Source organism: Medicago sativa, chromosome 2 (assembly GCF_051527215.1).
Source record: "Medicago sativa cultivar Bolivia chromosome 2, Bolivia_mono, whole genome shotgun sequence".
In the NCBI taxonomy this organism is placed as follows: domain Eukaryota; kingdom Viridiplantae; phylum Streptophyta; class Magnoliopsida; order Fabales; family Fabaceae; genus Medicago; species Medicago sativa.
The window spans coordinates 33,951,487-33,979,415 of NC_140750.1; the positions used below are offsets into that span (position 1 = coordinate 33,951,487).

Here is a 27,929-nt window from a genome sequence, read left to right on the forward strand (position 1 = left end):
ATTGACAAATTTTTTGTTTAGTGGATGGATTGGATGGATTTTATAGTGGATGGATTGGATGGATATGAATCTCATGGATCCTATTACCACCCATAGAGAGGATCATCATGTCTAGATGATGGCTTGGACCAGTAGATATGATGGTTAGCGTTGACAATTAGTTGACCAAAAATTTGGTACTCATTAGTCACCATGGCTCTCCAAAAACATGGAAGACTTCATAGCATCTTTCTAATCTTGTCAAGTGTTGGGTAGGTTTTTCCAAGTGATCTTAACCCATTTACAATGGTTGTGAGTGTGGCAAACATGTCATCATTGGTTTCAACTACTTCCATTGTGAATATTTCAAACTTTCTCACACCTATTTCTATTACGGTTTTTTTGACATGATTTGTTCCTTCGTGATGTGTCTATAATCATTCCCACAATTTGCTCTCCTAATATATGGAGGTCTAAAGATATCCATTTTTTGTAAAAAAAATAAAATCAAAATAGAGATTATTTTTAAAAACTACAATATTATGGAGGATTAAAATTACCATTACAATTTTTTAGGGACTAAACTTGAAAACTTATGATTTTGTAGGGATTAAAAATGTATTTAACCCTATTAAAGTTGATAATTTATATTACATTCACTTTGTTTTTATCAAAAAAAAAAAACATTCATTATGTTTATTTATTTTTTGTCATAAACTTAAGTTACTCTTCACGACACTTGTATATTTGTTGGTGTGTCATGTGTGAATATAAGAGTACTCTCGTATTAGATTAAAATGTGAGTACATTGAGCAACATATAATGAAGGAACTCATATATAAATGTCTCAAGATTTTTTTATAATGGTATAATGTCTAAGCCACTTTTACTCTTAGTCCAATGTGGTGATGATCAGAGTTATAGGCTTTCCACTTGCCAATGGTGTGGTGTTTGACTAAAGATGGTCAATTCCTTGTATAAAAAATCTTTATGTGAATGTGGTAACTTTTAATGCCACAACCGATAAAAAAGGTAAAACGACTTTCATATATCAATCACTTTTTTAAAGGATGGATAATACATATTATATGCAGAAGTTGTGGTTCGAACCTCAAAACCCCACTTATTCACCTTTAAGGTGAATTTCTCTAACAGTTAGGCTACTTAACAAAAAAAAAACACAATTCCCTCAACAACCAAAAAAAACACAATGACATTTTTTTTAAGGAAAGAATGGTATCTTTTTTGTTCGAACTAATTAGTCTTATCTTATATTATTTTATTAATTAAATTATCAAATACTTTAAAAAGAAAAGATGTATTAACCCAATGACCTGGACAATCTACAATAACTGGGTTTAATAATTTGCAAAAACCAACCTAACCCAAATTTGTTGGAACAAAATGTGTTTAACAATGAACCTTAAAGAGTTTTGATGATAACAAGGTATTAAAAATTGTAAATTGGACTAGCTAATATTTGTTCAAGTGTACAGGACCATAATTAAAAAGTTACATCATTTATTGGTTCTGAATGAGCAAATCAAGAGCAAAAGGAATCAACAAAATTGAAGCTTAGTGCTCCTGAAGGCAACTCGCTCCTGAAGAGAAAAAACGCTCCTGAAGTTAGTAAAGTGCTTCTGAAGAATAGTGCTCCTGAAGAACAGTGCTCCTGAAGACAAGAGGTCCAGAAGCCACATCATCAGAAGCTGCGTTATCAGAAGCCGTATCATCAAAAGCTGCATTATCAGAAGCTGCCTCATCAGAAGTCATTTCACCGGAAGCTGAAGATCAAATGAATTTGCAAAGATTCAAGGATTGAAGAATCATCACTGCAAAAAGCGGTCTATTGGATTCGAAAACACAACAAAAGATTAGTGGAATTTTGCAACGGTCATTTCAAAGGTGTTTGAAGGCATGTGCTTGCAATTTGGACGAAAGCGTTGACATTGTACTATTGTACGAACTGTACAACCACCTTCTCCACTACTCTGTTTTGTGTCCACGCTACAAGACAAGAAAACAACTCCAGAATACGGCTTCGCCTGCATAGATGTTCCTTTGGATAAGGAATGGATTTCAAATTGGTTCTTCATAGGACAAAAACCAAATCAGGAAAAAGATCATTGGTGAAAGATCAAGCTTCAACAACGACTCTTTGATGTGCTGGCAATTTCACAACGTCTCTTTCACACCTCTATATAAAGGAGTGGAAACTTAGAGTTTTGGTAATGCTGAACGAAAAACTCACAACATTATTACAAGTGCCAAACCTCTGCTGAAATTGTTCTGCATTCACTTAGAATTTCTGTGTCTCAAAGTCATATCTTAGAAATTCTTAAGTCATTGAGTCTGTATCTGATTTGTATTGTGAGCACCTCTGATTGTATATCAAGTGTTCAACCTTAAACACTTTTCTGTGTAATTTTGTTTAGTTAGAAGTCTCTTGATTGTGTTCTTGAGCAAAGGAAGTCTCTTGCTTGTGTGCTTGAGCAAAGGAAGTCTCTTGCTTGTGTGCTTGAGCAAAGGAAGTCTCTTGCTTGTGTGCTTGAGCAATTGTAATCAGATATTACTCTTAGTGAAATCTCCTTAGAAGTGCAAGGGGGACTGGACTACTTCCGGATTGTGGAAGGAACCAGTATAATTGCTTTGTGTCGTTCTTCTTCTCTCTCTCTGTTTTATTCCATTGCATTTAGATTCTGATTACCACTTCAGAAGCTGTCTCACTTAGCTTCTGACCAGTGTGTTCAGTTTTTAGGAGAAACGAAGAATTTTCCAAAACACAATTCAACCCCCCTTCTTGTGTTTTTCTCACCTTCAAAATTGTCCCATTTGATAACTCAAAAGATGCATTTGATTTGTTTAAAAAAAATAAGGGACATAAAAACTTCAGTTGTATTCTATTTGATTATAAAGTAGTTTCAAGGACATGTTAAACCAGCGAATAAATGACGTGACAAAAACTGAAATTTTTCTCTCACTAAATTATATCACAACTTTTTGTTCTAAGCACAAATTGTCTAAAATACCAATATAACTTTTTGTTCTCCAAGTTAAAGGGGCATATATCAAGGGTGGTTTCCTAATATTTGGGTTAACCAAGTGGGACTCCACAAAAATGAGTTTGATGTTTTAATTTCACAGATAAAGAGCTTTACCAAAAAAAAAAAAAAGGGTTCCCTAATTCTTAAAACGATCAACTCAAGCAACTTGATTTAAAATATGACACAATGTAGTAAGATTTGAAAATATGCACTATTGACAATATTTTTCTACTAATGTATAAAGATAAATAATGTCGTTGGATTTATCTCGATAAATATTTTTAAAATATCAATTTTTTATAATTTTTTCTAAGAGATTAGCAAAGTTATTTAAAATCAAAATTGTATGCCTGACAATTTCAACTGTTTCACGGACCGACGAGGAATTAATGACTACATAAATAACGAAATGCGACCTCGAGACAGAGACAGAGAGGTGGAAAAGACGGCGGGAGAAGGGTCGAAGAAGATATCCTGACTCTTACACGCAACACATGCATATCACAACTCTCACTCTCAATTTGAAGAAGATTACATGATCAGGTTGGTTCTTCTTCTTCTTAAAATTTTTCTCACTCTTCAAAACCCTTTTGAATCTAGTAACTGCTTTTATTAAATTAATTTGGTTTATGTCTTTACGGTGAATGCCTATTAACTGTTTGTTGAAATGTCTCTTCCAACTATACACTTCATAATTATGCTTACTTCTTCTATTGCACCGTTAATTCACTTTCTAAATTTCAGATATGAAATGGAGTTAGATTATAAAAGTGATATGACCCTTACAGGGACATAAGGGGAAATCATGTATGATAAGGTATATAGTTAAACAGACTAACTAACCATTATCACAAAACATTTTACTGTTGTGCTTATCCAAAATTATGACAATATATTAAACCATTCTTTATACATTAATCATAATACTTATAATTTTTTTTGAATTCATTAGAATAAATGACTGTGTTATTTTTTATTTAGCGAGTTACATTAATTCTATGAAGCATGGATACGGACACGGCACAGACACTACACGCCGATTTAAAAAAATCATACAATTCAGTGTAATTATGTGTCAGTGTCATGTCGGTGTCGGACACGTGTTGTGTCCGTGTCCGATACTGGGACACGGTTTATTCGAGGAGTGTCGTGCTTAATAGCATTAGTTTGAGTCTCAAGGTTCTCTTAGTGGACCTTGCTATAATTCTTGTATGCATACTTCAGATACATATATATACTAACCTATTTTACTTTTTTGATACTTGCATATACCATTTCATTGAATTTGAATATTTCTATCTTTAGCGAAGAAAACCGTCAAAGCATAAAAATGACAGACATGGAGTCCGATAGAATTAGTTGCTTTCCAGATCATATAATAGACCATATTCTTTCACGCTTGTCAATCAAGGAAGCAGGGAGAACAAGTGTTTTATCTAACAAATGGAGGAAAAAATGGTCCACACAACCGGATCTTGTGTTCGATAAACAATGTGTTTCTGCTGCAGTTTCCCAAGACCCTTCTGTTATCGAGAACAAGTTTGTGAGGACTGTTGACCATGTACTTTTACTTCATTCTGGGCCAATCAACAAGTTTAAGATCTCTGATTCCGGTTGTGATCTCATTGGTGTGAACTCTATGGCTGATATTGATCGGTGGATTCTTCATCTCACAAGTAGGTCTATTAAAAATCTTGAGCTGGACATTTGGTTCGAGCAACGCTATAAGATACCTTGGTGCTTATTCTCTTGTCAAAGTTTAATTCATTTAAATTTGTATTGTTGTTCGCTTAAGCCTCCAGTGATGTTTGAAGGCTTCAAGAACTTGAAAAGTCTTGAATTGCAACAAGTTACGGTGGCTCAAGGTGCTTTTGAAAACTTGATATCTGGCTCCCCGTTGCTTGAAAAATTGGTTTTGACAGATGTTGATGGATTCACTCAAATTAATATTCATGCACCAAATATCAAGTATGTTCAAATCGAGGGTAATTTTGAGGGTATTAGCTTTGACAACACTTCCCAATTAGCTAAGGTGTTTGTTAATTTACATTCCTATTTGAGCTCTGAAACTGGTCAAAGTATGTTGCATGGATGCTCTAGAAACTTGCTAAAATTTTTCGATCATCTACCCAACATCCAGAGCCTACTGATTATTTCCTATTTTATAAAGGTATACTGCTCAAGCATATGAATGTTGAATTTGACTGTATGAGTGGCTCACCTAATGCTGTTTATGTTTCCCCCATGCCCAACCCCGTACAATTTAATAATGAACCAAAATCACGTGTATGCAACTCTTGATCTGTAAGTATTAGAACCATTATATTCTGATTCAGAGTCTCTCTTCTGTTTTGCTTCAGTATTTGGCTGCAGGTGTTGTGCCAGTAAAGCTTCCTACACCTTGTATTAATCTAACATCTCTTTCCATATGCCTAAACTTCAACGACTTGACGGAAATTTCGGTCGTTCATTGTTTGCTCAAAAGCTCGCCTAATCTTCAAAAATTCGGAATGTTTGTGAGTAATCCTTTACCTTGTCTTGTCTTGACCTTGCTTTGCTTTGCTTTCCTTTCTGATTTCTGGTTTTACTTGCACATTCGGAATGTTTGTTTTAGTATTATGAAAAGTTATTAAGCTCTAGAATTTGCATATCTTTTTTTTGCTTTAAGTGTTTATTGAGTCTTGGAAATAGAATTTAACACTAGTATGTGAGTTACGATTGTTAACAGAATTTATGAATATTAAAAACGATGGCTTGGACTTGGCTACATTCGAAATTGGGTTGCTTCGAATTCTCTATCTAGTGTCGAGTCTTGGAAATAGAATTTAACCCTAGTATGTGAGTTACGATTGTTAACAGAATTTATGAATATTCAAAACGATGGCTTGGACTTGGCTACATTCGAAATTGGGTTGCTTCGAATTCTCAATAGCACAGTGGATGACAAATCTACTTACATGTTTGTGAGTGATGGGGTGACTCAAGTGAATATCAACTGAGATAATACCATGGTAGTCAAAACCGAACCGGACCGGCCGGTTCAACCGGTTGAACCGTGAACCGGTCCTGTTTCCGGTCCGATTGACCTTAAAAACCGTTGTTGAATTGAACCGGGAAATGAACCGGAAAACCGGCTATCAAACCGGGAACCGGCGGTTTTCCCGGTTTCAGAGGTCCGACCGTGTGTTGGTTTTTTTTCTTGAGAAATCTGTAGTTCGACAATAGGGTCGTTCTTTTCTTCTTTCTGTTCGTTTAGCAGTAGCAGAAAAATTGAAATAGAAACTTGTCAAAGCTTCTTCCTTCACTATCTGTTTAATTGATGCAGTAAGTGTATCGTTACTGAAGGGGTGAGAGGCAGAGAAGCAATGGAACACATGTGAGAGAAGTGGGTTGTGGCGGCGGGATTGGAGAAGAAAGAAGATTGTGCGCTCAATGAAAATAGAAGCAGGTCATTAGGGTTAATGTATTTGAATGAAAGTTTTTGAGCCTAGCCGATTATTAACACTACTCTTGGTTTTTTTTAGACTCATTTACTTGAGAAATTTATTGCATTTATGATAATTTATATACAATTATCATTAATAAAAGATTATTATATCATTTTAAATTATAACAAGTATGAGGAATCATATAAGTAATTTTTTTTAAAACTAATTTATAGTAAAATATGAACATTATATAATTTTGTGTATTATTTCATATTTAAAAATAAAAAATATATATTTCACTATTACCGGTCCAACCCTGGTTGAACCCCGGTCCGACCTTTGAACCTCGAACCCCTAAGTATACCGGTTTGACGTCCGGTCCGGTTTTGATTACCTTGGATAATACAGAAGGGATGAGTGGAAATGTAAAGTATGGTATCTGAGAATGTCTTTTCATCTGCTGTCATCTACTAGCATTGATGGGGTGGATGCAGGCTGGTGAGCCTATCCGAATTGGTGGCAAGAGAAAACAATAGTATGACGTATGTTGTGTAAGCTTGGTGAAAGTATATGGAAATGGGTAGGGGTTAGATGAAGATGGCATATTGTATAGACCAAGTCTTGAGCATCTCAGTACATCTTGGTTTGTTTGGCAAAGGCATGAACAATTCTATGATAGGAAACAAAGAGATATGTTGGGTGTTGTATGTTGTTTCTGGTTCGGCTGTGTTGGCAGAGCGGGGTGGGGGGTGTAAGAAACTATGGCTAGGAGGAGAATAGAGGGATAAAGCAGATTTGGTTTCAAGTTTCAACTAAGCAACAATGGTATACACTATAAACTTTTTGACCGATTAAGCACCAGGAGTATATTGGAAATGTGCAGACTGGATGTAATGCATTAGAGATTTGATTATAGGAAGGAGGTGGCTACAATATTTTTTTGACCAAATATTGTTTTAAAATTTGTACATTCAATTTCTTAAAAGTTTAAATAATATTTTTTTTAATACAAATTTTTTCTTTTGAATTCATTGACATGTGTCGCGTCATTTTTTGGAGATCAAGGCTATTTGATTAGCGGTATGACAACATGGTTCCTCAGAATTTTGCTATGCTATATATCTCTCATATGCATATGACATTTTACCTCTGCTGAACCATGAATTTATAACAATTGCATGTAGGCTCGACTTGAGGAGAAGACTGACCTTTTAACACACACCTCCTATTGCTGGGAGGATATCTTTTCGGGGTCGGACATGCCCCTCAAACTGCAACTTGTGAAGATACAAGACATCTCTGGTACCAAATCTGAATTAGATTTTATCAGATTTCTACTTCACTATTCACCTGTGCTCGAAAAGATGATTGTGAAGCCTGTTGAAAACGTCAAACCGGAGTTGATAACAGAACTAATCCGGTTCAGGAGAGCATCCGGACAAGCCGAAGTTATTTACAATGCAAAGGATTCTTGATAATGTTACTTGGAACTGAAGGTACAATGAGTATTTTATACAAGAATGCTAGAGTACAGTAAACTATAATGGAAGGGAAACACTACATTGAACCTAATCACTCTAAACTTAATTTCTTGTGATGCAAGTCATGTCCTCTATGTGTGTATTATCCAAAAGAGAGTTCTTTTTATGTAATTGTTAGAATATTTGGGATGTCTTATTGCAGACCCTTCCTTTTTATATGGTTTCAATATTGGCAGCATCTGTTTTGTTATTGTCCTTTTGCAGCTACTAATGTTATTATTGATTCATCTTCTTGTCTCTCCCATATTTAAATGGCCCAGGAGGGAAGTATAGTTGTACCAGAAGTGCTAAAAAATAAGATATATAACACTGAAATATGGGACTAAGCCCGAGAGTACAAACAAGGACAAGCGAAGACATAAACAAAGCCCTAGTACCAGAAGTGCTAAAAAAGCATGAAAAATAAATAAATAAGACTATTACTTTTTTTCACTCTATAACATTCTCGCGCGCTCTTTTAATTTTTTATCAAAGAAAATTGCTCTTCTCCTATCAAAAATTGTTGACTCTCATACAAACTGACGAAAATACCCCAAGCGCGTGACTTAAGTCACGTAGGTGTTAAACCCAATGTGACTTAAGTCACATTGAAATTCAACGTGAGTTAACTCACGCTAGGCACTGGCGTATCCAGGACCCTAGATCAGAGGGTGCAGACTCTTAAACTTCATTAATAATTTCTTTAGGGGAACTTTTATATATATATATATATATATATATATATATATATATATATATATATATATATATATATATATATATATATATATATATATATATATATCTGTGTGTGTGTGTGTCAAATACCTCTTTTAGTCCTTTAATTTGACACAAGTATCATATTAGTCATTTAAGTAAGTTTCAAATAAATCCTTATTATCCTTTTAAGGACCAATTTGAAACTTAAAAACTTTAAATATGTGCATTAAATTAACAACTTAAAGAACTTATTTAAAACTTCAAAAAGAAAATGATAAAATAAGACTTCTTCTTATACCATTAATTTAAACTGCAAAATTTAGAATTTTTTTAATTGTCCTACTCTACCAAATAACTATTTTTAAAAATAAAAAATAAGCGCATAATTTTTTTGTATCTTTCATGACTTTTAGACAAATAAAATATTATAATATTTTACCACTTGAAATTAGCAAGAGAAATTCTCTCAAAAAAAAATTGACAAGAGAAATATCATCAATATTATGATGTCGTTAATATTTTTCAAATGATACACATTAAGCTTGTGGTAAACTCCTTATCCCTGACTTGCAATACACATTCTACATGATTTTTATTTTAACGTTGAGGAGAAATTGAAGTAGTAATAATATAATATAAAGAATAGGGAAAATAGTAATAATTAAAACACTACTCCATTCTTCCCATAATACCTGACACAGTTGACCTTATTACGCATGCCAAAGTAGCTTAAATATCTTGAATAATATATCATAAAAAATTATGAAAATTTGATATTTTGAAAATACTCATCTATAGACGAATCTAATGACATCTTATATGATATTATTTATCTCTATATATTAGTAGAAAAATACGGTCAAAGTAAGTTAGGTCAAAATTAAAAATTTTCAAATGGGTCATCTATTGCGGGACGGAGGGAGTAAGAAAAGTAAAAGCTAGAACGTTGATTGAAGAAAACTGGAAAAAGTTGCATGGTGTGTGATGTGCAACGCCTGCCATCTGTTATGTAATATCCCGCCTAACAGTATCGGTATATTACCCGTTGACCGTGTCAGATAAATGTAATTCACGGAAAGTGAGTTAATGGAAATATTTTATGAGATGTCAGCTTTTTACGGGAAAAGTATTAGAGTCGTTTATAACACGCTTGAGGCAAGGGCAATATGGTAATTTCACGAGGAAAGAATATTTATTTGGTTTTGGGGCAAAAATATCCCATTATCCTCATCTCTTTCTCTCTCTAAGTTGGGAAAAACATTTCTCTTCCTTCTCTCTTCCCTTCTCCCACGCCTATCTCTTCCCTCTTCACCAAATCTTCCAAAGCTTCTTCCCACCAAGGCAAGTGAACCAATCTTGTTCTCTCTTGATCTCCTAAACTCTTAGAAGCTTGGATTTGTTGATTTCTTTACTTCTCCTTAGATAAGAGAATCAAGAGTTAGGGTTTGGTTTGCTAAAGGATCAAATGAAGGTTTATGCTTGAAGTTTCATCAAGAAGGGTTTAGTCTCAACCTCTACCAAGATTGGATATTCTTTGAAAGGATTTATATGTTCTAGGGTTTGGATCAACCTCTCTCTTCACTTTGTTTCTCATGAGATGTAAATATGGAAGCTAGGGTTGGTGATTGTTAAAGAGGCTAGGACTTTGGGAGCTTATGTTGAAGCATGTACCATGGAATTGATGAACAAGATCAAGAAATAAAGTTTGAGGATGTGAAGTGATGATGGTGATGCTTGAAAGCTTGGGGATCAAGTGCTAATCTTTAGGTGAGTTCCATAGATAGAATTCCCACCCTTTGGGATTATGATTATGTCATGTATGTTTATTATGAATAACATGTAATTCTAGGTTTTATGTATTAGTCTAGTTGCCCCTTTTCTTGCCATGCTTACTAAACATGTTTATACTTGCCAAATGAATGTTTTACAATGTTTCCTATGATCAAATATGAACCATTATGCTTAGAGACACTTGGTTTGAGGTTTTTAAGTCAAAAATACCATTTTTAGGGGTCCTGGACTGTCACAACTCGCCACGGCGAGTTAGAGGGTCGAACAGGGGGTCCTGCTCGCCACCAACTCGCAGCTGCGAGCAGTTACTCGCCACGGCAAGCAAGCTTACTCGCGAGGCGAGTGGACAGTGCACCGTCCACTGTTTGCTCGTTTCGCGTATTGTTAGCATGTCCCGGCTCAAGTTTTCTTCAAGCAGTCTTTTATAAAAGTAAACCCCTCAAACTAAGGTCCTAAATAATGATCATGAAAGCAAGTATTAGGCATGTTGGTAAGGCATGGCATAAGAGAGAAACATGTTATGAATCGGGTAGTAAGTTATCCATAAGTAAAGGGAAAACTAGAGCCTCGGCATAGTCGTCGAGAACTAGCTAGTTAGCAAGTATCCCTAGAGTGATATGACGCGAAGTATATTATCTTCGCACATGATTAAGAATAGGATTGCAAGCATGATAAGTTGTGGTTTGATTAGTTTATCACTCCACCATGATTAGGAATGAACAAGTTTAAGTTTACCGCTAATCGGATCGACTTAAGGGTCCGAGGTAATAAGCAAGCAAATATGAATATGTTTAAGTATACGTACGTCAAGACTATGATTATCATAAGTAGGTGGCATGTCTCTTGCTATCCACATCAGGGGGATACAAGAGGTTCTCGATCTAAGGGGAACGATTCAAGCCGTAAGGGACCCGCATGTCACTGAAATTAACAAGACGTAGGTGTTCGTGTCTCTTGTTATCCACGCCAGGGGGATACGGGAGGTTCTCGACCTAAGGGGAACGGTTCAAGCCGCAAGGGACCCGCACGACACCGAGGGAGTCCGATGTACGTACATCGGTCATGTATGGGATTGATCTCGGGGTTACTCCACCCGGGACTATCCGTAAAATGAATCAAGATAATAATTGTTTGTTCAACGCTAACCTAATGAATGAACTTAGCTACGATTATGTTTCTTATGATTATGATTATGTTATGAAATGCAAGATTTATTTCCATGCATGAATAAGTTAAAGAACAAGAGCATTAGATGCTATAGGACAAGTATAAGGCATGGAATAGAGCAAGTAAGGAATATGATACTGGTGACGATCTTAGGTTTCCCCTTATCGTCCGGTTTAGAATCATGTCATGAATATGCTATGTTATTTTATGTTTAGGCCTCATTATGTAAGTGTACAATTGGCAATGCGGTTTAGGTTCCCTCAACCGCCATGACATGTATAGATGATAAGCATATAACAAGTTAGGATAAGATTATGACGGCTCTAGTATGCACTACCGTCTAAGTATGCATGTCCCCACACACGTATAATCAACCGTCAGGTTGTAATGTAGACACGTGGTGACCGTAGGTTTCCCCTTGAGGTTGCCTATAGCCTAGGATTTAGGGGAACTCACTGAGACATTATGTCTCATCCCAATCCTTATTTGTTTCAGATAAGCAGGATGGATGGCAAGCTTGAAGTCGGATGGATGTTACAACAAGTGCGCGCTCGTATCACTACAAGATGCCTAGGATATCAAGGATGTAATTTTCTATGTATGGATGAGATGTTTATGTTATTGTATGTACGAACGCAATTTGTTGTATAAATATTCATTCGAAACTTTTATTGTTGTACATTTTAATGTATCCAGTACTAAATTTAACACACGTGCTAGACTTTCTAGATACGTCTGGTATGGGTGTTACATGTTATGCGTCAGAAGATGAGAGAACCAAAATTATTGGGCTTGGACTAGTGCAGTGCAGACTCTGCAGAGTTGGGTAAAACGGTGGATGAGGAGGTGCAAAATAAATATTTGAGGTTGTGCAGATACAAATAAAACAAGATAATTGGTTGAAAATTTAAAATTTCAGGGGATGCAGGTGCACACCCTCACTAAGAGGTGGCTCCGCCCCTGACGCTAGGTACTGATATAGCAGCAGACAACATTAAATGTTATTAACCAAGTCATGGCCCGTAATCTTTACACAATCATAATTGATCTGAATTACACCATTTTAACAACATAATCACACATAATCGATCACAAATTCGTTGTTAATCACACAATCACATAATCATACATAAACGATCCAAATTACACAAACTCGTCGTTAATCACGCATAATCACTTAATCACACTTAATGACATATAAACAATCCAAATTACACAAATTCGTCGTTAAATTACACATAACACAAATTCGTTAAAATTTAACATTACGAACACAAATTCGAACACATTACACTATTACACACGTTAATAAATATTACACTTCAATGAATCAGACATAAAGACGTAAAATGTTATTTTCAACCATTAACCTAAACATGTAATCAACATCGCCATCATCTTCGATAAGTTGTGGAAAATACACGGTCTTTCAAAAGTCTTCTTCTTTATCCTCCCCAAAGTTCACGCATAGCACATGTACTACTACATGAGATGTTCATTATCAATCTTGTCCTTTTTTTAATTACCAAAATAAATCGTCCTTTTTGCGATATAGCGTGTGTTTGTTTCCGCATCAACCTTCCTAGACACATGTTCTTTTGGCACAAGAATTGCTAGGTTCTCATTTTTGCCGGAATATGGCCACTAGACGCACAACTGCGGTAAAAAAAGGCTTAATAGCAGTTTTAGCCCCCCAACTTTCTCAAAGTTGCGATTTTGGCCCCCTAAGAAAAAAACTACAAAACCGTCCCCTAAGTTTTGCACATGTGGCAGTTTTGGCCCCCAAGGCCAAATTTGACTCGGTCTACGCTGACGTGGCACCCTAAGTGAGGTGCCACGTGTTATTTTTTTATTTTGGCCATGGGGGGCCAAAACTGCTACAGTTGCAAAACTTAGGGGGCGGTTTTATAGTTTTTTTTTCTTAGAAGGCCAAAACTGCAACTTTGTGAAAGTTAAGGGGCGAAAAATGCTATTAAACCAAAAAAAATGCTGAATCAAACTTAAATAATATCGAGCTCAAAAGAGCATGTTGTTGGGTGCTTAGCTCAAAATACTATTGGGGATCAATTATATTGTCTAATTTCCTTACAAGTTGTTTGGATATATGAACTCACTTTGTTTTTAGTCCTTCCTTGTGCAATGTGTGATTGTACAAACAAATCTCTGGCTAATGGAGGGAAGTAGTCCCATCCCACTATTACATTTAGTCACTTTTTTCTTTATAAATATGAATATACGATTACTTTACAACAACAACAACAACCAAGCCTTATCCCACTAAGTGGGGTCGGCTACATGGATCAAATGACGCCATAATGTTCTATCAAAAACCATAGTTGGATCCAACTCATTGACCTCTAAATCTTTTCTAATGTTTTCTGGAATGGTTTTCTTAGGTCTTCCTCTATCTCTTTTAATTTGACATTCCTTCATTTGATCTACTCTTCTTACAACGGCATCTACGAGTCTTCTCTCTACATGTCCAAATCATCTAAGCCTATTTTCTACCAACTTTTCTACTATAGGTGCTACCCCCACTCTCTCTCTAATGGTGTCATTCCTAATCCTATCTTGTCTAGTCTTACCACTCATCCAGCGCAACATCCTCATCTCCGCTACACTTACTTTACTCCAGGGGCGGAGCCACCCCGCAGCTAGCCTGGGCACTAGCCCAGGCTCCGCTTCTATTTTCTTTGTAGCAAACCCATCCCAATAGCCCTTTTCCTACTAAAAAAAATGACATAATTGTTTCTATTTTTCATTCATTCTCCTCTCCACTCTCTTCCTTGTTTGTTCTACTTCTATGTTATTTTCTTTGTTATTTGTTCTATTTTGTTGCTGATGCTTGTTATTTGTTATTGGGTTAATGAGTTGATTATTCAAATTCCAAACCACAATTTAGAATTGTTTATTATCCCCAATTTTGATTTCCCAAACCCTAATTCAGAATTGTTGATTCTTCTCTTTGTTTGTCCAAAGAGAATTGTTGATTTCAGAAACCTCTCTCTGTTTTTCAAAGAGAATTGTTGATTTAAGAAACCTCTCTCTGTTTGTCCAAAAAGGATGAGAAGAAGAATTAGATTTATCTACTACATTTCCCTTTCTAATTAATATTATAGCTATGGTACTATAATCTATATGTTATGTAGAATATATTGTCAAGTGCTAATGAATGAATAAGAATTAATATCTCTATATTATATGTTACAGTACATGCTTTGCTTTTTTTTCTTTCTAATAAACTAGTAACTTTTATGTTGAATTGATACTCTGCAAGCCTAATTTTGATCTCCTTTAATAAAGAATAAACACACATCATTGTTCTAATTAAGTTCTTCAGATTTTTGCAAATAATATTTTGCTGCCATCTCTCCAAATGGAAACATGTCACTATATATGTTAGAGAGGGTATATAATAATGAATAATTAGTGTAGTAAGAGTTTTTAATCAAGTGATCTTATTGAAGTATGCATAATTCAAGAAATTTGGAGATTACATTATTCTGTTTCTCTATAGGTATTCCCTATAAGCAGTGTGTGTTCAGTTTTCCTAAAACTAAGGATCTATGCTGACATGCACTATTTGATAAGCAAAATTGTTTAAATATATTTTTGTCTATACTTTCTGACTTGGGTGATAATTTGATCAAGATTTTGTAGTATGAGGCATTGAACTTGAAAGCTAACTTTGTAGTATAAGTTTTATTTTATAGGAACTGCTAAGTTGGATAGCATTGAAAATTTTTTATTCGTATGCCCTTAGAACAAGTATACCTCTATAAAACATGTGTACCTCTGAAAACATGAGGCTTCAATTTTGTTATTGAGAGTATTTCTAATTTTAGAACAAGTAATTCTTCCAAATTTTTTTATTTGAAAGAGGTCACGGAAAGGGCATTTACCTCATAATTTTATTTAGCACGTTATTGGCAGGTTGTATTTCACCTCTTTTATTTTGATTTATGACTATTTATATATATTATGTCACATATGAATTTGTGATAAATTTTGTCTAGGCTCTATAAAATTCCTGGATCCGCCACTGCTTTACTCTCGTGTTGGCTCTTAACCGCCCAACACTTCGTACCATACAACATTGCCGGTATGACTGTTGTCCGATAGAACTTTCCTTTCAGCTTAAGTGGTACTTTCTTATCGCACAAAACACCTGAGGCTTTTCTCCATCTCAACCACCCAGCTTGAATACGATGATTTTCTCCGTCATTTTGTACTATGGACCCAAGATATTTAAACCGTGTAACTTCGGGTATGATATGATCTCCAACTTTCACCTCCAAGGTAGACCCACTTCTCCTTTTGCTGAAGTTACATTCCATATACTCCGTCTTGCTTCTACTCAGGCGGAAACCATACGCTTCTAAGGCTTGCCTTCAGGTCTCTACCTCCCATTTAACTCCTCCCTCTACTCGCCAAGCAAGACTACATCATCTGCAAAAAGCGTACATCTCGGTGCTAACTCTTGGATGTGCTCCGTCAGTACATCCAAAACTAAAGTAAAAAAGACAAGGACTTAGGGTTGACCCTTGGTGCAGTCCTATTGTTATGGGAAAATCTATGATATCCCCATCCTGCGTCCTCACACTAGTCGAAGCTCCCTCGTACATATCCTGAATAGCTCGTTATAAAAAAAAAAAAAAAAAAACTTGGTCTTCTCACCACAACACCCTTTTAAAATTACTCACAATTTTATTTTTCACTTTTAGCTACCTTATATTTTACTCATTTAAATTTACAAAAAAATAAAAGTCTAAATCAAATTATATGGAAAAAAAAAATGTATTCTAAATTTTACAAGATTAATAAGTTGGATCCAATATGATTTATGATAAAACATTAAGATGTTATTTTATCCATGTAGTCGATTGTCTTAATATGATAAGGTTTGGTTATTATTGTTATTGTAATTTTTATGAAACAAAACTCTATTTTGTTAAAAGTTAAATTAAATTTTAGGCAAAATTACTCCTAAGGTCAATTATCTTATTTATTTGTGACACTTAGGTCCTTTTTTAGTCATTCAGGTCCTTTATCTTTCAAAATATGCACAAATAAACCCTTTTTTCATTTTTTTTTATTCAAAAAAGGCTGAGTTGGCATGCCACATATGAAAATCCAATTTTTGTAATTTTCTTATTAATTAAAAAAAAATTAAATCCAAAAAAGTGATGTACATCTTGATCATTAACCTCTCATTCTTCAACCCAAAAAGATACCAGCAAAAAAAAAAAAAAACCTTCATATGTTCATCATGTTCTTCTTCACCATCTTCAAAAACCCACAAAAAGCTTTATTATCAAATTTCTAAATCTCCAAATTGCATTGGTTAAAAAAAGAAAGAACATAAAACACACCCCTAAAGCAACAAAAATATAGCATTGAAGCAAACACACGTTCTTCACCAATCATGCAGTAATCAACAATTTGTAAATAACTCAAAAAAATAAAATAGAAACTAATAAAAAATAACGTAATCAAAATATTCCTCAGTTATGTCTAATTCTGTTTTCCCCACTACTCAAACAATTACCAAATCCCCAATATTCAGCTCATAATCAAAATCAAAATGAAAGCTTTAAAGTAATTCATCCTAAAAGAGAAAAGGAGGTACTCCATCCGTTTCAAAATGAGTGTCGTTTTAGCAAAAAAAAATTGTCGCAAAATGAATGTCACTTTCAGTTTTCAATGCAATAATAACTTTTTCTTTTCAATTGTACCCTTCAATTAATACTATGTTACACTACTTCCAAAGTATTATTTTTTTCTTTAATGAAAAACAAACCAATAGTCGATTAGGATAATTTCGTAAAATTGCTATGACATTTGACTACTTTATTTCATTCCTTAATCTGTGTGCAATTGGCTAAAGCGACACTCATTTTAACGGAGCGAGTACATGATAAGAAAGCGAAATGCATTGATGGATTTAAAGAATTGAGTGAAAAAACAAGGAGAAAAAATGTTAGCCTCTATTTTCAAAGTGCTTGTTTCGATAGAAAAAATGGCAGTCGAAGAAAAAGGTTTTAAGATACAAGTTAAGGAACAACTTGATTGAACAAGAGTTCAATAAAAGGATTCGACAAACATTCAAGTCTTGAAGAGTTCCAAGTATTTTAGTTCGACTAAAAGAATTCAAATCCTCTTTGAAGAGGCAAGATCAAAGGTTCAAGAAACGTGGAAGCAATAAAAACCAAGTCTGATGAATAGATATAGTTTAGGACCGTTGATCTGTCAGTTATTTTCTTATGTATATATACTAGTTTTTCATAGGAAAAAAGGGTCACAAATCACTTATCAAAAGTTCTTCAAACTCAAAGTATCCACCGTAGAGAGAAACAGGTGGAGAATGTATGTAAAGATTTGATGAACCATTTACTTGATCAAAACAATGCAATTTACTTTCTTTTAAGTTTCTTTGCCCTTACTTTTCTAAGTCTTCTGTTGCTTTAATTTCAGCCAATTATCGTCATCTTTTTCATATAAAAAACCACAAACACCATGAACATTCAAAGTTTTCTAGAAATAATGCACAACATATTCGAGGATTACTAGTTTGATCCTGCAAACAACTCTTAAAACTAGCTTTCTTGTTTATCAAAAACACCGATAAACAATGAGTAATTTTGCCTAAATTTTATGAAATAAAAGATTATTTTCATACTTTCAAAATTGAGTGTTTTTTTTAAAATTGAGTTTTCCTTAATACTATAATTAACTCTTTGAGAATTCACTACCAAAAAAAAAACTTTTTGAGAATTAACAAAATGTATTAAAATAATTAGATAATTAACTTTTTTGTTTCTTAAAATTTGAATTTCAACAAAATAACGGAAATTAAAGTGGATAAACAAATAATAACCGGAGCTTAAAAAGCAAGTGAAGAATAAACATATAAACAAATAAGACAAAATGATAAAAACCGGAGCAAGTGAAGGATTTGAACTCGCAACACAAACGTCAAGTAATTTCTGATCCCTAAACCCTTTCGAGTAAAACCCTTTTGACGCTCTTCGACACTGTTTCCGAATTCATTTTCACTTTGGTTAGTTCTTTCATTTCCACTTCATTTTTGTTTTATTCAATTTAATTTTGTTGTTGTTTGTTGCAATCAATTTCATAGATTATGTGAATCGTTCAATTAATTCGGACACCTCAAATCTAGCATATGTATAGTATGTCTGACACTGACACCAACACATCATTACATTCAATTAATTCGATTTTTCTCAAATTATTATAGGTGTCCATGTGTCAGTGTTGTGGTGCTTCATAGCTTGAAACCTACCCTTATACCATTATCCTATGAAAGCACGAACATTCCTCGGATTAGGCGTGTCCCGGTGTCAGACACGTGTGTCTGACACCGACACGATACCGACACTTGTAATTACACTGAATTATGTAATTTTCTCAAATTATTAGCGGTGTCAGGGTGTCCGTTTCGTGTCCGTATCCGTATCCATGCTACATAGCCATTATCACAACATTTTAATGTGCTTATCCAAAATTATGACAATATATAAACCATTCTTTATACATTAATCATAATACTTATAATTTTGAATTCATTAGAGTAAATAACTGTGCTATTTTTTATTTAACGAGTTACATTAATTCTATGAAGCATGGATACGGACACGACACAGACACTGACACGCCGATTTAAAAATATCATACAATTTAGTGTAATTATGTGTCGGTGTCAGACACGTGTTGTGTCCGTGTCCGACACTGGGACACGGTTTATTCGAGGAGTCTCGTGCTTCATAGCATTAGTTTGAGTCTCAAGGTTCTCTCAGTGGACCTTGCTATGATTCTTGTATGTATACTTCAGATGCATATATATACTAACCTATTTTGTTTTTTGATTCTTGCATATACCATTTCATTGAATTTGAATATTTCTATCTAAAGCGAAGAAAACCGTCAAAGCTTAAAAATGACAAACATGGAGTCCGATAGAATCAGTTGCTTACCAGATCATATAATAGACCATATTCTTTCACGCTTGTCAATCAAGGAAGCAGGGAGAACAAGTGTTTTATCTAACTATTGGAGAAAGAAATGGTCCACACAACCGGATCTTGTGTTCGATAAACAATGTGTATCTGCTGCAGTTTCCCAAGACCCTTCTGTTATCGAGAACAAGTTTGTTAGGACTATTGACCATGTACTTTTACTTCATTCTGGGCCAATCAACAAGTTTAAGATCTCTGATTCCGGTTGTGATCTCATTGGTGTGAACTCTATGGCTGATATTGATCGGTGGATTCTTCATCTAACAAGAAGGTCTATTAAAAATCTTGAGCTCGACATTTGGTTCGAGCAACGCTATAACATACCTTGGTGCTTATTCTCTTGTCAAAGTTTACATCATTTAAATTTGTATTGTTGTTCGCTTAAGCCTCCAACGATGTTTGAAGGCTTCAAGAACTTGAAAAGTCTTGAATTGGAAAAAGTTACGGTGGCTCAAGATGCTTTTGAAAACTTGATATCTGGCTCCCCCTTGCTTGAAAAATTGTTTTTGATAAAAGTTGATGGATTCACTCAAATTAATATTCATGCAACAAATATCAAGTATGTTCAAATCAGGGGTAATTTTGAGGGTATTAGCTTTGACAACACTTCCCAATTAGCTAAGGTGATTGTTGATTTACGTTCCTATTTGAACTCGGAAACCGGTCAAAGTATGTTACATGGATGCTCTAGCAACTTGCTAAAATTTTTCGATCATCTACCCAACATCCAGAGCCTACTGATTACTTCCTATTTTATAAAGGTATACTGCTCTCAAGCATATGAATGTTGAATTTGACTGTATAAGTGACTCACCTAATGCTGTTTATGTTTCCCCCTACAATTTAATAATAAACCAAAATCACGTGTATGCAACTCTTGATCTGTAAGTATTAGAAACATTATATTCTGATATAGAGTCACTCTTCTGTTTTGCTTCAGTATTTGGCTGCAGGTGTTGTGCCAGTAAAGCTTCCTACACCTTGTATTAATCTAACATCTCTTACCATACGCCTAAACTTCAACGATTTGACGGAAATTTCGGTCGCTCTTTGTTTGCTCAAAAGCTCGCCTAATCTTCAAAAGTTCGGAATGTTTGTGAGTAATCCTTTACCTTGTCTTGTCTTGACCTTGCTTTGCTTTGCTTTCCTTTCTGATTTCTGGTTTTACTTGCATATTCTGTTTGTTTTAGTATTATGTATAGTTATTAAGCTCTAAAATTTGCATATCTTTTTTGCTTTAAGCATTTGCTAGTCTCTAGTCTTGGAAACAGAATTCAACACTATTACGTGTGAGTTACAATTGTTAACAGAATTTATGAATATTCAAAAACGATGGCTTGGACTTGGTTACATTCGAAATTGGGTTGCTTCGAACTCTACTTACATGTTTGTGAGTGATGGGGTGAATCAAGTAAATATCAACTGAGATAATACAGAAGGGGTGAGTGGAAACGTAAAGTATGGTATCTGAGAATGTCTTTTCATCTGCTGTCATCTACTGGCATTGATAGGGCGGGGATGCAGGCTGGTGAGCCTATCCGAATTGGTGGTAAGAGAAAACAGTAGTGTGACGTATATTGTGTGTAGGCTTGGTAAAAGTATATGGAAATGGGTAGGGGTTAGATGAAGATGGCATATTGTATAGACCAACTCTTGAGCATCTCAGTATATCTTGGTTTGTTTGGCAAAGGCATGAACAATTCTATGATACTATGATAGGAAACAAAGAGATATGTTGGGTGTTGTATGTTGTTTCTGGTTTGGCTGTGTTGGCAGCAGGGGGTGTAAAAAACTATGGCTAGGAGGAGAATAGAGGGATAAAGCAGATTTGGTTTCAAGTTTCAACTAAGGAACAATGTTATACACTATAAACTATTTGACCGATCAAGCACCAGGAGTATATTGGAAATGTGCAGACTGTGGATGTAATGCATTAGAGATTTGATTATAGGAAGGAGGTGGCTACAATATTTTTTTGACCAAATATTGTTTTAAAATTTGTACATTCAATTTCTTAAAAGTTTAAATAATATTTTTTTTTAATACAAATTTTTTTCTTTTGAATTCCTTGACATGTTTCCTCGGAATTTTGCTATGCTATATATCTCTCATATGCATATGACATTTTACCTCTGCTGAACCATGAATTTGTAACAATTGCATGTAGGCACGACTTGAGGAGAAGACTGACCTTTTAACACACACCTCCTATTGTTGGGAGGATATCTTTTCGAAGCCAGATATGCTCCTCAAATTGCAACATGTGAAGATACAAGACATCTCTGGTACCAAATCTGAATTAGATTTTATCAGATTTCTACTTCTCTATTCACCTGTGCTCGAAAAGATGATTGTGAAGTCTGTTGAAAACGTCAAACCGGAGTTGATAACAGAACTAATCCGGTTCAGGAGAGCATCCGGACAAGCCGAAGTTATTTACAATGCAAAGGATTCTTGATAATGTTACTTGGAACTGAAGGTACAATGAGTATTTTATACAACAATGCTAGAGTACAGTAAACTATAATGGTAGGAAAACACTACGTTGCAACTAATCACTCTAAACTTAATTTCTTGTGATGCAAGTCATGTCCTCTATGTGTGTATTATCCAAAAGAGAGTTCTTTTTATATAATTGTTAGAATATTTGGGATGTGTTATTGCAGACCCTTCCTTTTATTCCTACAGCCTTGCATCAAAAGTACAGTCGTTAATGTTGTGACCAAATGATGTGGCAGCACTTGGATTTTGATTTTCTTTTGTTCAACGATACTTACTCTTTCCCTCACCTATAGGCTCCAACTATTTCATTTTTTAGGACCATTTGGTACAATTGTGTTCCGTAATCTAAATCTATTTTACTTTTTCCAAATTTTCATAACAAGTTGGCAACATATGACAATATTTGGTCCTGAGGCTGCTATATGGTTTCAATATTGGCAGTATCTGTTTTGCTATTGTTCTTGTCTCTCCCTTTTGAAGCTGTGATGTGATCAAAGATAATATGGATTGAGCTCCTAAAATTGTCTAAGTTTAATCGGGTATGATGGTATTTTTTGAGATAGAACCATGGCATTAATCTTATCCTTCATTTTAAGCTTATTGGTGCAGTAAAGAGTTCCTTAATTTTTAAAACGATGAACTCAAGCAACTTGATTTGAAATATGGCACAATGTAACAAGATTTGAATTTTGGACAGGTCGTAAGGAGTGTTTTACGTTAAAAAATGAAAACAAACCACAGTAATAAGAGAAGAACGATAACACATTTTTTTTTGTCGTCTAGTGGTTAGAGCTCACACAATTAAATACCGAAGTGTCCGTGGTTCGAACCCCGACTCTTACATATAATATGAAATATTCCTACCAACTGAGCTAAGTTCACGGGAATGTTTAAATTCTATAAATTAAATGTGTTGTTATATTTTGGATTAAAGCATTCCAAGAATAAAAGAAATGAAGAAAAACAAAATTTCCCTCCGTCCTACAATAGATGACATATTTGAAAATATGCATTATTGATATAACATATTTTGACAGTATTTTTCTAATAATATAAAAAGATAAATAATATCATATATAAGATGTCGTTGAATTCGTCTCGATTAATATTTTCTAAACATGAAATTTTTATAATTTTTTCTAAGAGATAGATTAATAAAGTTAATTAAGATCAAAATTGTGAATTGGTACGTGTGACAATGTCAGTGGGAGTAATGACTACATAAATAAAAAATGAAACAAAACAAAAGGAAAAATATGCGAAATGCGAAGAAGATATCCTGACTCTTACACGTAACACATGCATAACACATACATGATCAGGTTGGTTATTCTTCTTCTTCAAATTTTTCTCACTCTTCAAAACCCCTTTGAATCTAGTAATTGCTTTTATTCAATAAATTTGGCTTATGTCTTTACGGTGAATGCCCATTAACTGTTTGTTGAAATGTCTCTTCCAACTATACACTTCATAATTATGCTTACTTCTTCTATTGCACCGTTAATTCACTTTCTAAATTTCATATATGAAATGGAGTTAGATTATAAAAGTGATATGACCCTTACAGAGGCATAAGGGGAAATCATGTATGATAAGGTATATAGTTAAACTAACTAACCATTATCACAAAACATTTTACTGTGCTTATCCAAAATTATGACAATATATTAAACCATTCTTTATACATTAATTATGATACTTATAATTTTGAATTCATTAGAGTAACTAACTGTGCTATTTTGTATTTAAGGAGTTACATTAGTTTGAGTCTCAAGATTCTCTCAGTGGACTTGGCTATGATTCTTGTATGCATATTTGAGATACTAACCTATTTTGTTTTTTGATACTTGCATATACCATTTCATTGAATTTGAATATTTCTATCTAAAGCGAAGAAAACCGTCGAAGCTTGAAAATGACAGACATGGAGTCCGATAGAATTAGTTGCTTACCAGATCATATAATAGACCATATTCTTTCACGCTTGTCAATCAAGGAAGCAGGGAGAACAAGCGTTTTATCTAACTATTGGAGAAAGAAATGGGCCACACAACCGGATCTTGTGTTCGATAAACAATGTGTATCTGCTGCAGTTTCCCAAGACCCTTCTGTTATCGAGAACAAGTTTGTGAGGACTATTGACCATGTACTTTTACTTCATTCTGGGCCAATCAACAAGTTTGTGATCTCTGATTCCGGTTGTGATCTCATTGGTATGAACTCTATGGCTGATATTGATCGGTGGATTCTTCATCTAACAAGTAGGTTTATTAAAAATCTTGAGCTGGACATTTGGTTCGAGCAACGCTATAAGTATAACATACCTTGGTGCTTATTCTCTTGTCAAAGTTTACATCATTTAAATTTGTATTGTTGTTCGCTTAAACCTCCAACGTTCTTTGAAGGCTTCAAGAACTTGAAAAGTCTTGAATTGCAACAAGTTACAGTGGCTCAAGATGCTTTTGAAAACTTGATATCTGGCTCCCCTTTGCTTGAAAAATTGATTTTGGCAGATTTTGATGGATTCACTCAAATTAATATTCATGCACCAAATATCAAATATGTTCAAATCGAGGGTAATTTTGAGGGTATTAGCTTTGACAACACTTCCCAATTAGTTAAGATGTTTGTTAATTTAATTTCCTATTTGAACTCTGAAACCGGTCAAAGTATGTTACATGGATGCTCTAGCAACTTGCTAAATTTTTTCGATCATCTACCCAACATCCAGGGCCTACTGATTACTTCCTATTTTATAAAGGTATACTGCTCAAGCATATGAATGTTGAATTTGACTGTATAAGTGACTCACCTAATGCTGTTTATGTTTCCCCCTACAATTTAGTAATGAACCAAAATCCGTATATACAACTCTTGATCTGTAACTATTAGAAACATTATATTCTGATTTAGAGTCACTCTTCTGTTTTGTTTCAGTATTTGGCTGCAGGTGTTGTGCCAGTAAAGCTTCCTACCCCTTGTATTAATCTAACATCTCTTTCCATACGCTTAAACTTCAACGACTTGACGGAAATTTCGGTTGTTCTTTGCTTGCTCAAAAGCTCGCCTAATCTTCAAAAATTTGGAATGTTTGTGAGTAATCCTTTACCTTGTCTTGCCTTGACTTTTCTTTGCTTTCCTTTCTGATTTCTTGTTTTACTTGCACATTCTGTTTGTTTTAGTATTATGTATAGTTATTAAGCTCTAGAATGTGCATATCTTTTTTGCTTTAAGCATTTGTCTAGTCTCTAGCCTTGGAAACAGAATTCTACACTAGTACGTGTGAGTTACAATTGTTAACAGAATTGATGAATATTCAAAAACGATGGCTTGGACTTGGTTACATTCGAAATTGGGTTGCTTCGAAATCTACTTACATGTTTGTGAGTGAATATCAACTGAGATAATACAGAAGGGGTGAGTGGAAACATAAAATATGGTATCTGAGAATGTTTTTTCATCTGCTGTCATCTACTAGCATTGATGGGGTGGATGCAGGCTGGTGAGCCTATCCGAATTGGTGGTAAGAGAAAACAGTAGTATGGCGTATATTGTGTAGGCTTGGTGAAAGTATATGGAAATGGGTAGGGGTTAGATGAAGATGGCATATTGTATAGACCAAGTCCTGAGCATCTCAGTTTATCTTGGTTTGTTTGGCAAAGGCATCGACAATTCTATGATAGGAAACAAAGTGTTGGGTGTTGTATGTTGTTTCTGGTTCGACTGTGTTGGCAGCGGGGGGTGGGGGGTGTAAAAAACTATGGCTAGGAGGAGAATAGAGGGATAAAGCAGATTTGGTTTCAAGTTTCAACTAAGGAACAATGGTATACGCTATAAACTATTTGACCGATCAAGCACCAGGAGTATATTGGAAATGTGCAAACTGTGGATGTAATGCATTAGAGATTTGATTATAGGAAGGAGGTAGCTACAATATTTTTTTGACCAAATATTGTTTTAAAATTTGTACATTCAATTTCTTAAAAGTTTAACTAATATTTTTTTTAATACAAATTTTTTCTTTTGAATTCCTTGACATGTTTCCTCGGAATTTTGCTATGCTATATATCTCTCATATGCATATGACATTTTACCTCTGCTGAACCATGAATTTGTAACAATTGCACGTAGGCACAACTTGAGGAGAAGACTGACCTTTTAACACACACCTCCTATAGTACTTGGGAAGATATCTTTTCGAGATCAGACATGCCCCTCAAACTGCAACTTGTGAAGATACAAGACATCTCTGGTACCAAATCTGAATTAGATTTTATCAGATTTCTACTTCACTGTTCACCTGTGCTCGAAAAGATGATTGTGAAGCCTGTTGAAAACGTCAAACCGGAGTTGATAACAGAACTAATCCGGTTCAGGAGAGCATCTGGACAAGCCGAAGTTATTTACAATGCAAAGGATTCTTGATAATGTTTCTTATTCATCTAAAATTTTCCCTACGAGTTTGATTTCCTTTTCTAATTTTCTTTGTTCTAATGTTTCCAATGCACGTGAAACCAATTATGAAATATTAGACGTTTTATGTAGAGTATTAAGAAGGTGAAAATGGATGTAGAATATGATTTTCTTATTTCTTGGAACTGAAGGTACAATGACTATTTTATACAAGAATGCTAGAGTACGGTAAACTATAATGGTAGGAAAACACTACGTTGCAACTAATCACTCTAAACTTAATTGCTTGTGTTGCAAGTCATATCCTCTATGTGTGTATTATCCAAAAGAGAGTTCTTTTTATATAATTGTTAGAATATTTGGGAAGTGTTATTGCAAACACTTCCTTTTTATTACTACAGAGTTACATCAAAAGTACATTCGTTAATGTTGTGACCAAACGATGTGGCAGCACTCGGATTTTGATTTTCTTTCGCTCAACGATGCTTACTCTTTTCCTCACCTATAGGCTCCAACTATTTCATGGTGTAGGACCATTTGGTACAATTGTGTTCCGTAATCTATTTTACCTTTTCATAATAAGTTGGCAACTTAAAAATGCGGCCTCACATCATTGTGTTCTCATTGAAAAAATCAAGATTACTTCTTTCTTGTGGGTGAAAGCTAAGCAATCATCCTTTGTTTACAGTTATTACGATTTGTGGAAACACCCGCTACTGTGTATGGGTGTTAGCCGGTAATTTATTTTTGGATTGTTAACGATGGTGCCTTTCTTTATTTGGCACCTGATCTTTGTAAATTTTATTCGATGATTCATTTTTAGCACACCTTGTGCAGGGTGGATCATCGTTGTTATTAATATATATCATTTTGGTTTGTGAAAAAAAAAAACTTATGACAATATTTGGTCCTGAGGCTGCTATATGGTTTCAATATTGGCAGCATCTGTTTTGTTATTGTCCTTTTGCAGCTACTAATGTTATTATTGATTCATCTTCTTGTCTCTACCTTTTGAAACTGTGATCAAAGATAATATGGATTGAGCTCCTAAAAGTTGTCTAAGTTTAATCCGTTATGATGGTTTTCTTTGAGATAGAAAAGTCATCACGATAGATTATTTGAGACTAACCATTGGTATTAATCTTATCCTTCACGCTTCATGTTAAGCTTATTGTGCAGTAATAATTTTGTGATGGGCAATGTTTTATCCTGTTCACACCTTATTCCCTGGTCTCTTTCAGAGATTTGAATTTTATCATTTCACATATTTTGAAATGGGGGAATTAGTCACTTTAGTCCTTGGATGGGAAATAAGTAGTCACTTTAGTC

General features: G+C 34.5%; 3 protein-coding genes across 10 annotated transcripts; all 3 read left to right on the forward strand.

Annotated features, from left to right (window-relative positions):
• Nucleotides 1-3,426: 3,426 nt before the first annotated feature.
• On the forward strand, nucleotides 3,427-8,219 carry LOC146946428 (F-box/FBD/LRR-repeat protein At1g13570-like). 2 transcript variants are annotated; one of them, XM_085744520.1, is made up of 5 exons: nucleotides 3,430-3,566; nucleotides 3,768-3,840; nucleotides 4,329-5,193; nucleotides 5,384-5,539; nucleotides 7,636-8,219. In XM_085744520.1, exons 2-5 carry the CDS (start codon nucleotides 3,833-3,835, stop codon nucleotides 7,924-7,926), a joined length of 1,320 nt encoding a protein of 439 aa, XP_085600646.1. In that variant the 5' UTR covers nucleotides 3,430-3,566; nucleotides 3,768-3,832; the 3' UTR covers nucleotides 7,927-8,219. The 2 variants fall into 2 exon arrangements, with proteins under 2 accessions (XP_085600645.1, XP_085600646.1); XM_085744519.1 differs by lacking the exon at nucleotides 3,768-3,840 and having other exon boundaries at nucleotides 3,427-3,566.
• On the forward strand, nucleotides 3,459-26,579 carry LOC146946430 (F-box/FBD/LRR-repeat protein At1g13570-like). 4 transcript variants are annotated; one of them, XR_015026747.1, is made up of 7 exons: nucleotides 3,459-3,566; nucleotides 19,582-20,446; nucleotides 20,626-20,781; nucleotides 21,853-22,164; nucleotides 24,078-24,948; nucleotides 25,125-25,280; nucleotides 26,319-26,579. XR_015026747.1 is itself a non-coding variant. In XM_085744521.1 (4 exons), exons 1-4 carry the CDS (start codon nucleotides 3,559-3,561, stop codon nucleotides 22,141-22,143), a joined length of 1,320 nt encoding a protein of 439 aa, XP_085600647.1. In that variant the 5' UTR covers nucleotides 3,459-3,558; the 3' UTR covers nucleotides 22,144-22,412. The 4 variants fall into 4 exon arrangements, 1 of the variants encoding a protein (XP_085600647.1); XR_015026748.1 differs by lacking the exon at nucleotides 3,459-3,566 and adding an exon at nucleotides 18,570-18,709; XM_085744521.1 differs by lacking the exons at nucleotides 24,078-24,948; nucleotides 25,125-25,280; nucleotides 26,319-26,579 and having other exon boundaries at nucleotides 21,853-22,412.
• On the forward strand, nucleotides 3,459-27,101 carry LOC146946429 (F-box/FBD/LRR-repeat protein At1g13570-like). Of its 4 annotated transcripts, none has more exons than XM_085744517.1 (4): nucleotides 3,459-3,566; nucleotides 24,078-24,948; nucleotides 25,125-25,280; nucleotides 26,319-27,101. In XM_085744517.1, the coding sequence occupies exons 1-4, from the start codon at nucleotides 3,559-3,561 to the stop codon at nucleotides 26,610-26,612; spliced, it is 1,329 nt and encodes a 442-aa protein (XP_085600643.1). In that variant the 5' UTR covers nucleotides 3,459-3,558; the 3' UTR covers nucleotides 26,613-27,101. The 4 variants fall into 4 exon arrangements, 3 of the variants coding, with proteins under 3 accessions (XP_085600643.1, XP_085600644.1, XP_085600642.1); XM_085744518.1 differs by lacking the exon at nucleotides 3,459-3,566 and adding an exon at nucleotides 18,571-18,709 and having other exon boundaries at nucleotides 24,110-24,948; XR_015026746.1 differs by lacking the exon at nucleotides 3,459-3,566 and adding an exon at nucleotides 22,549-23,509 and having other exon boundaries at nucleotides 25,125-26,111.
• Nucleotides 27,102-27,929: the final 828 nt, after the last annotated feature.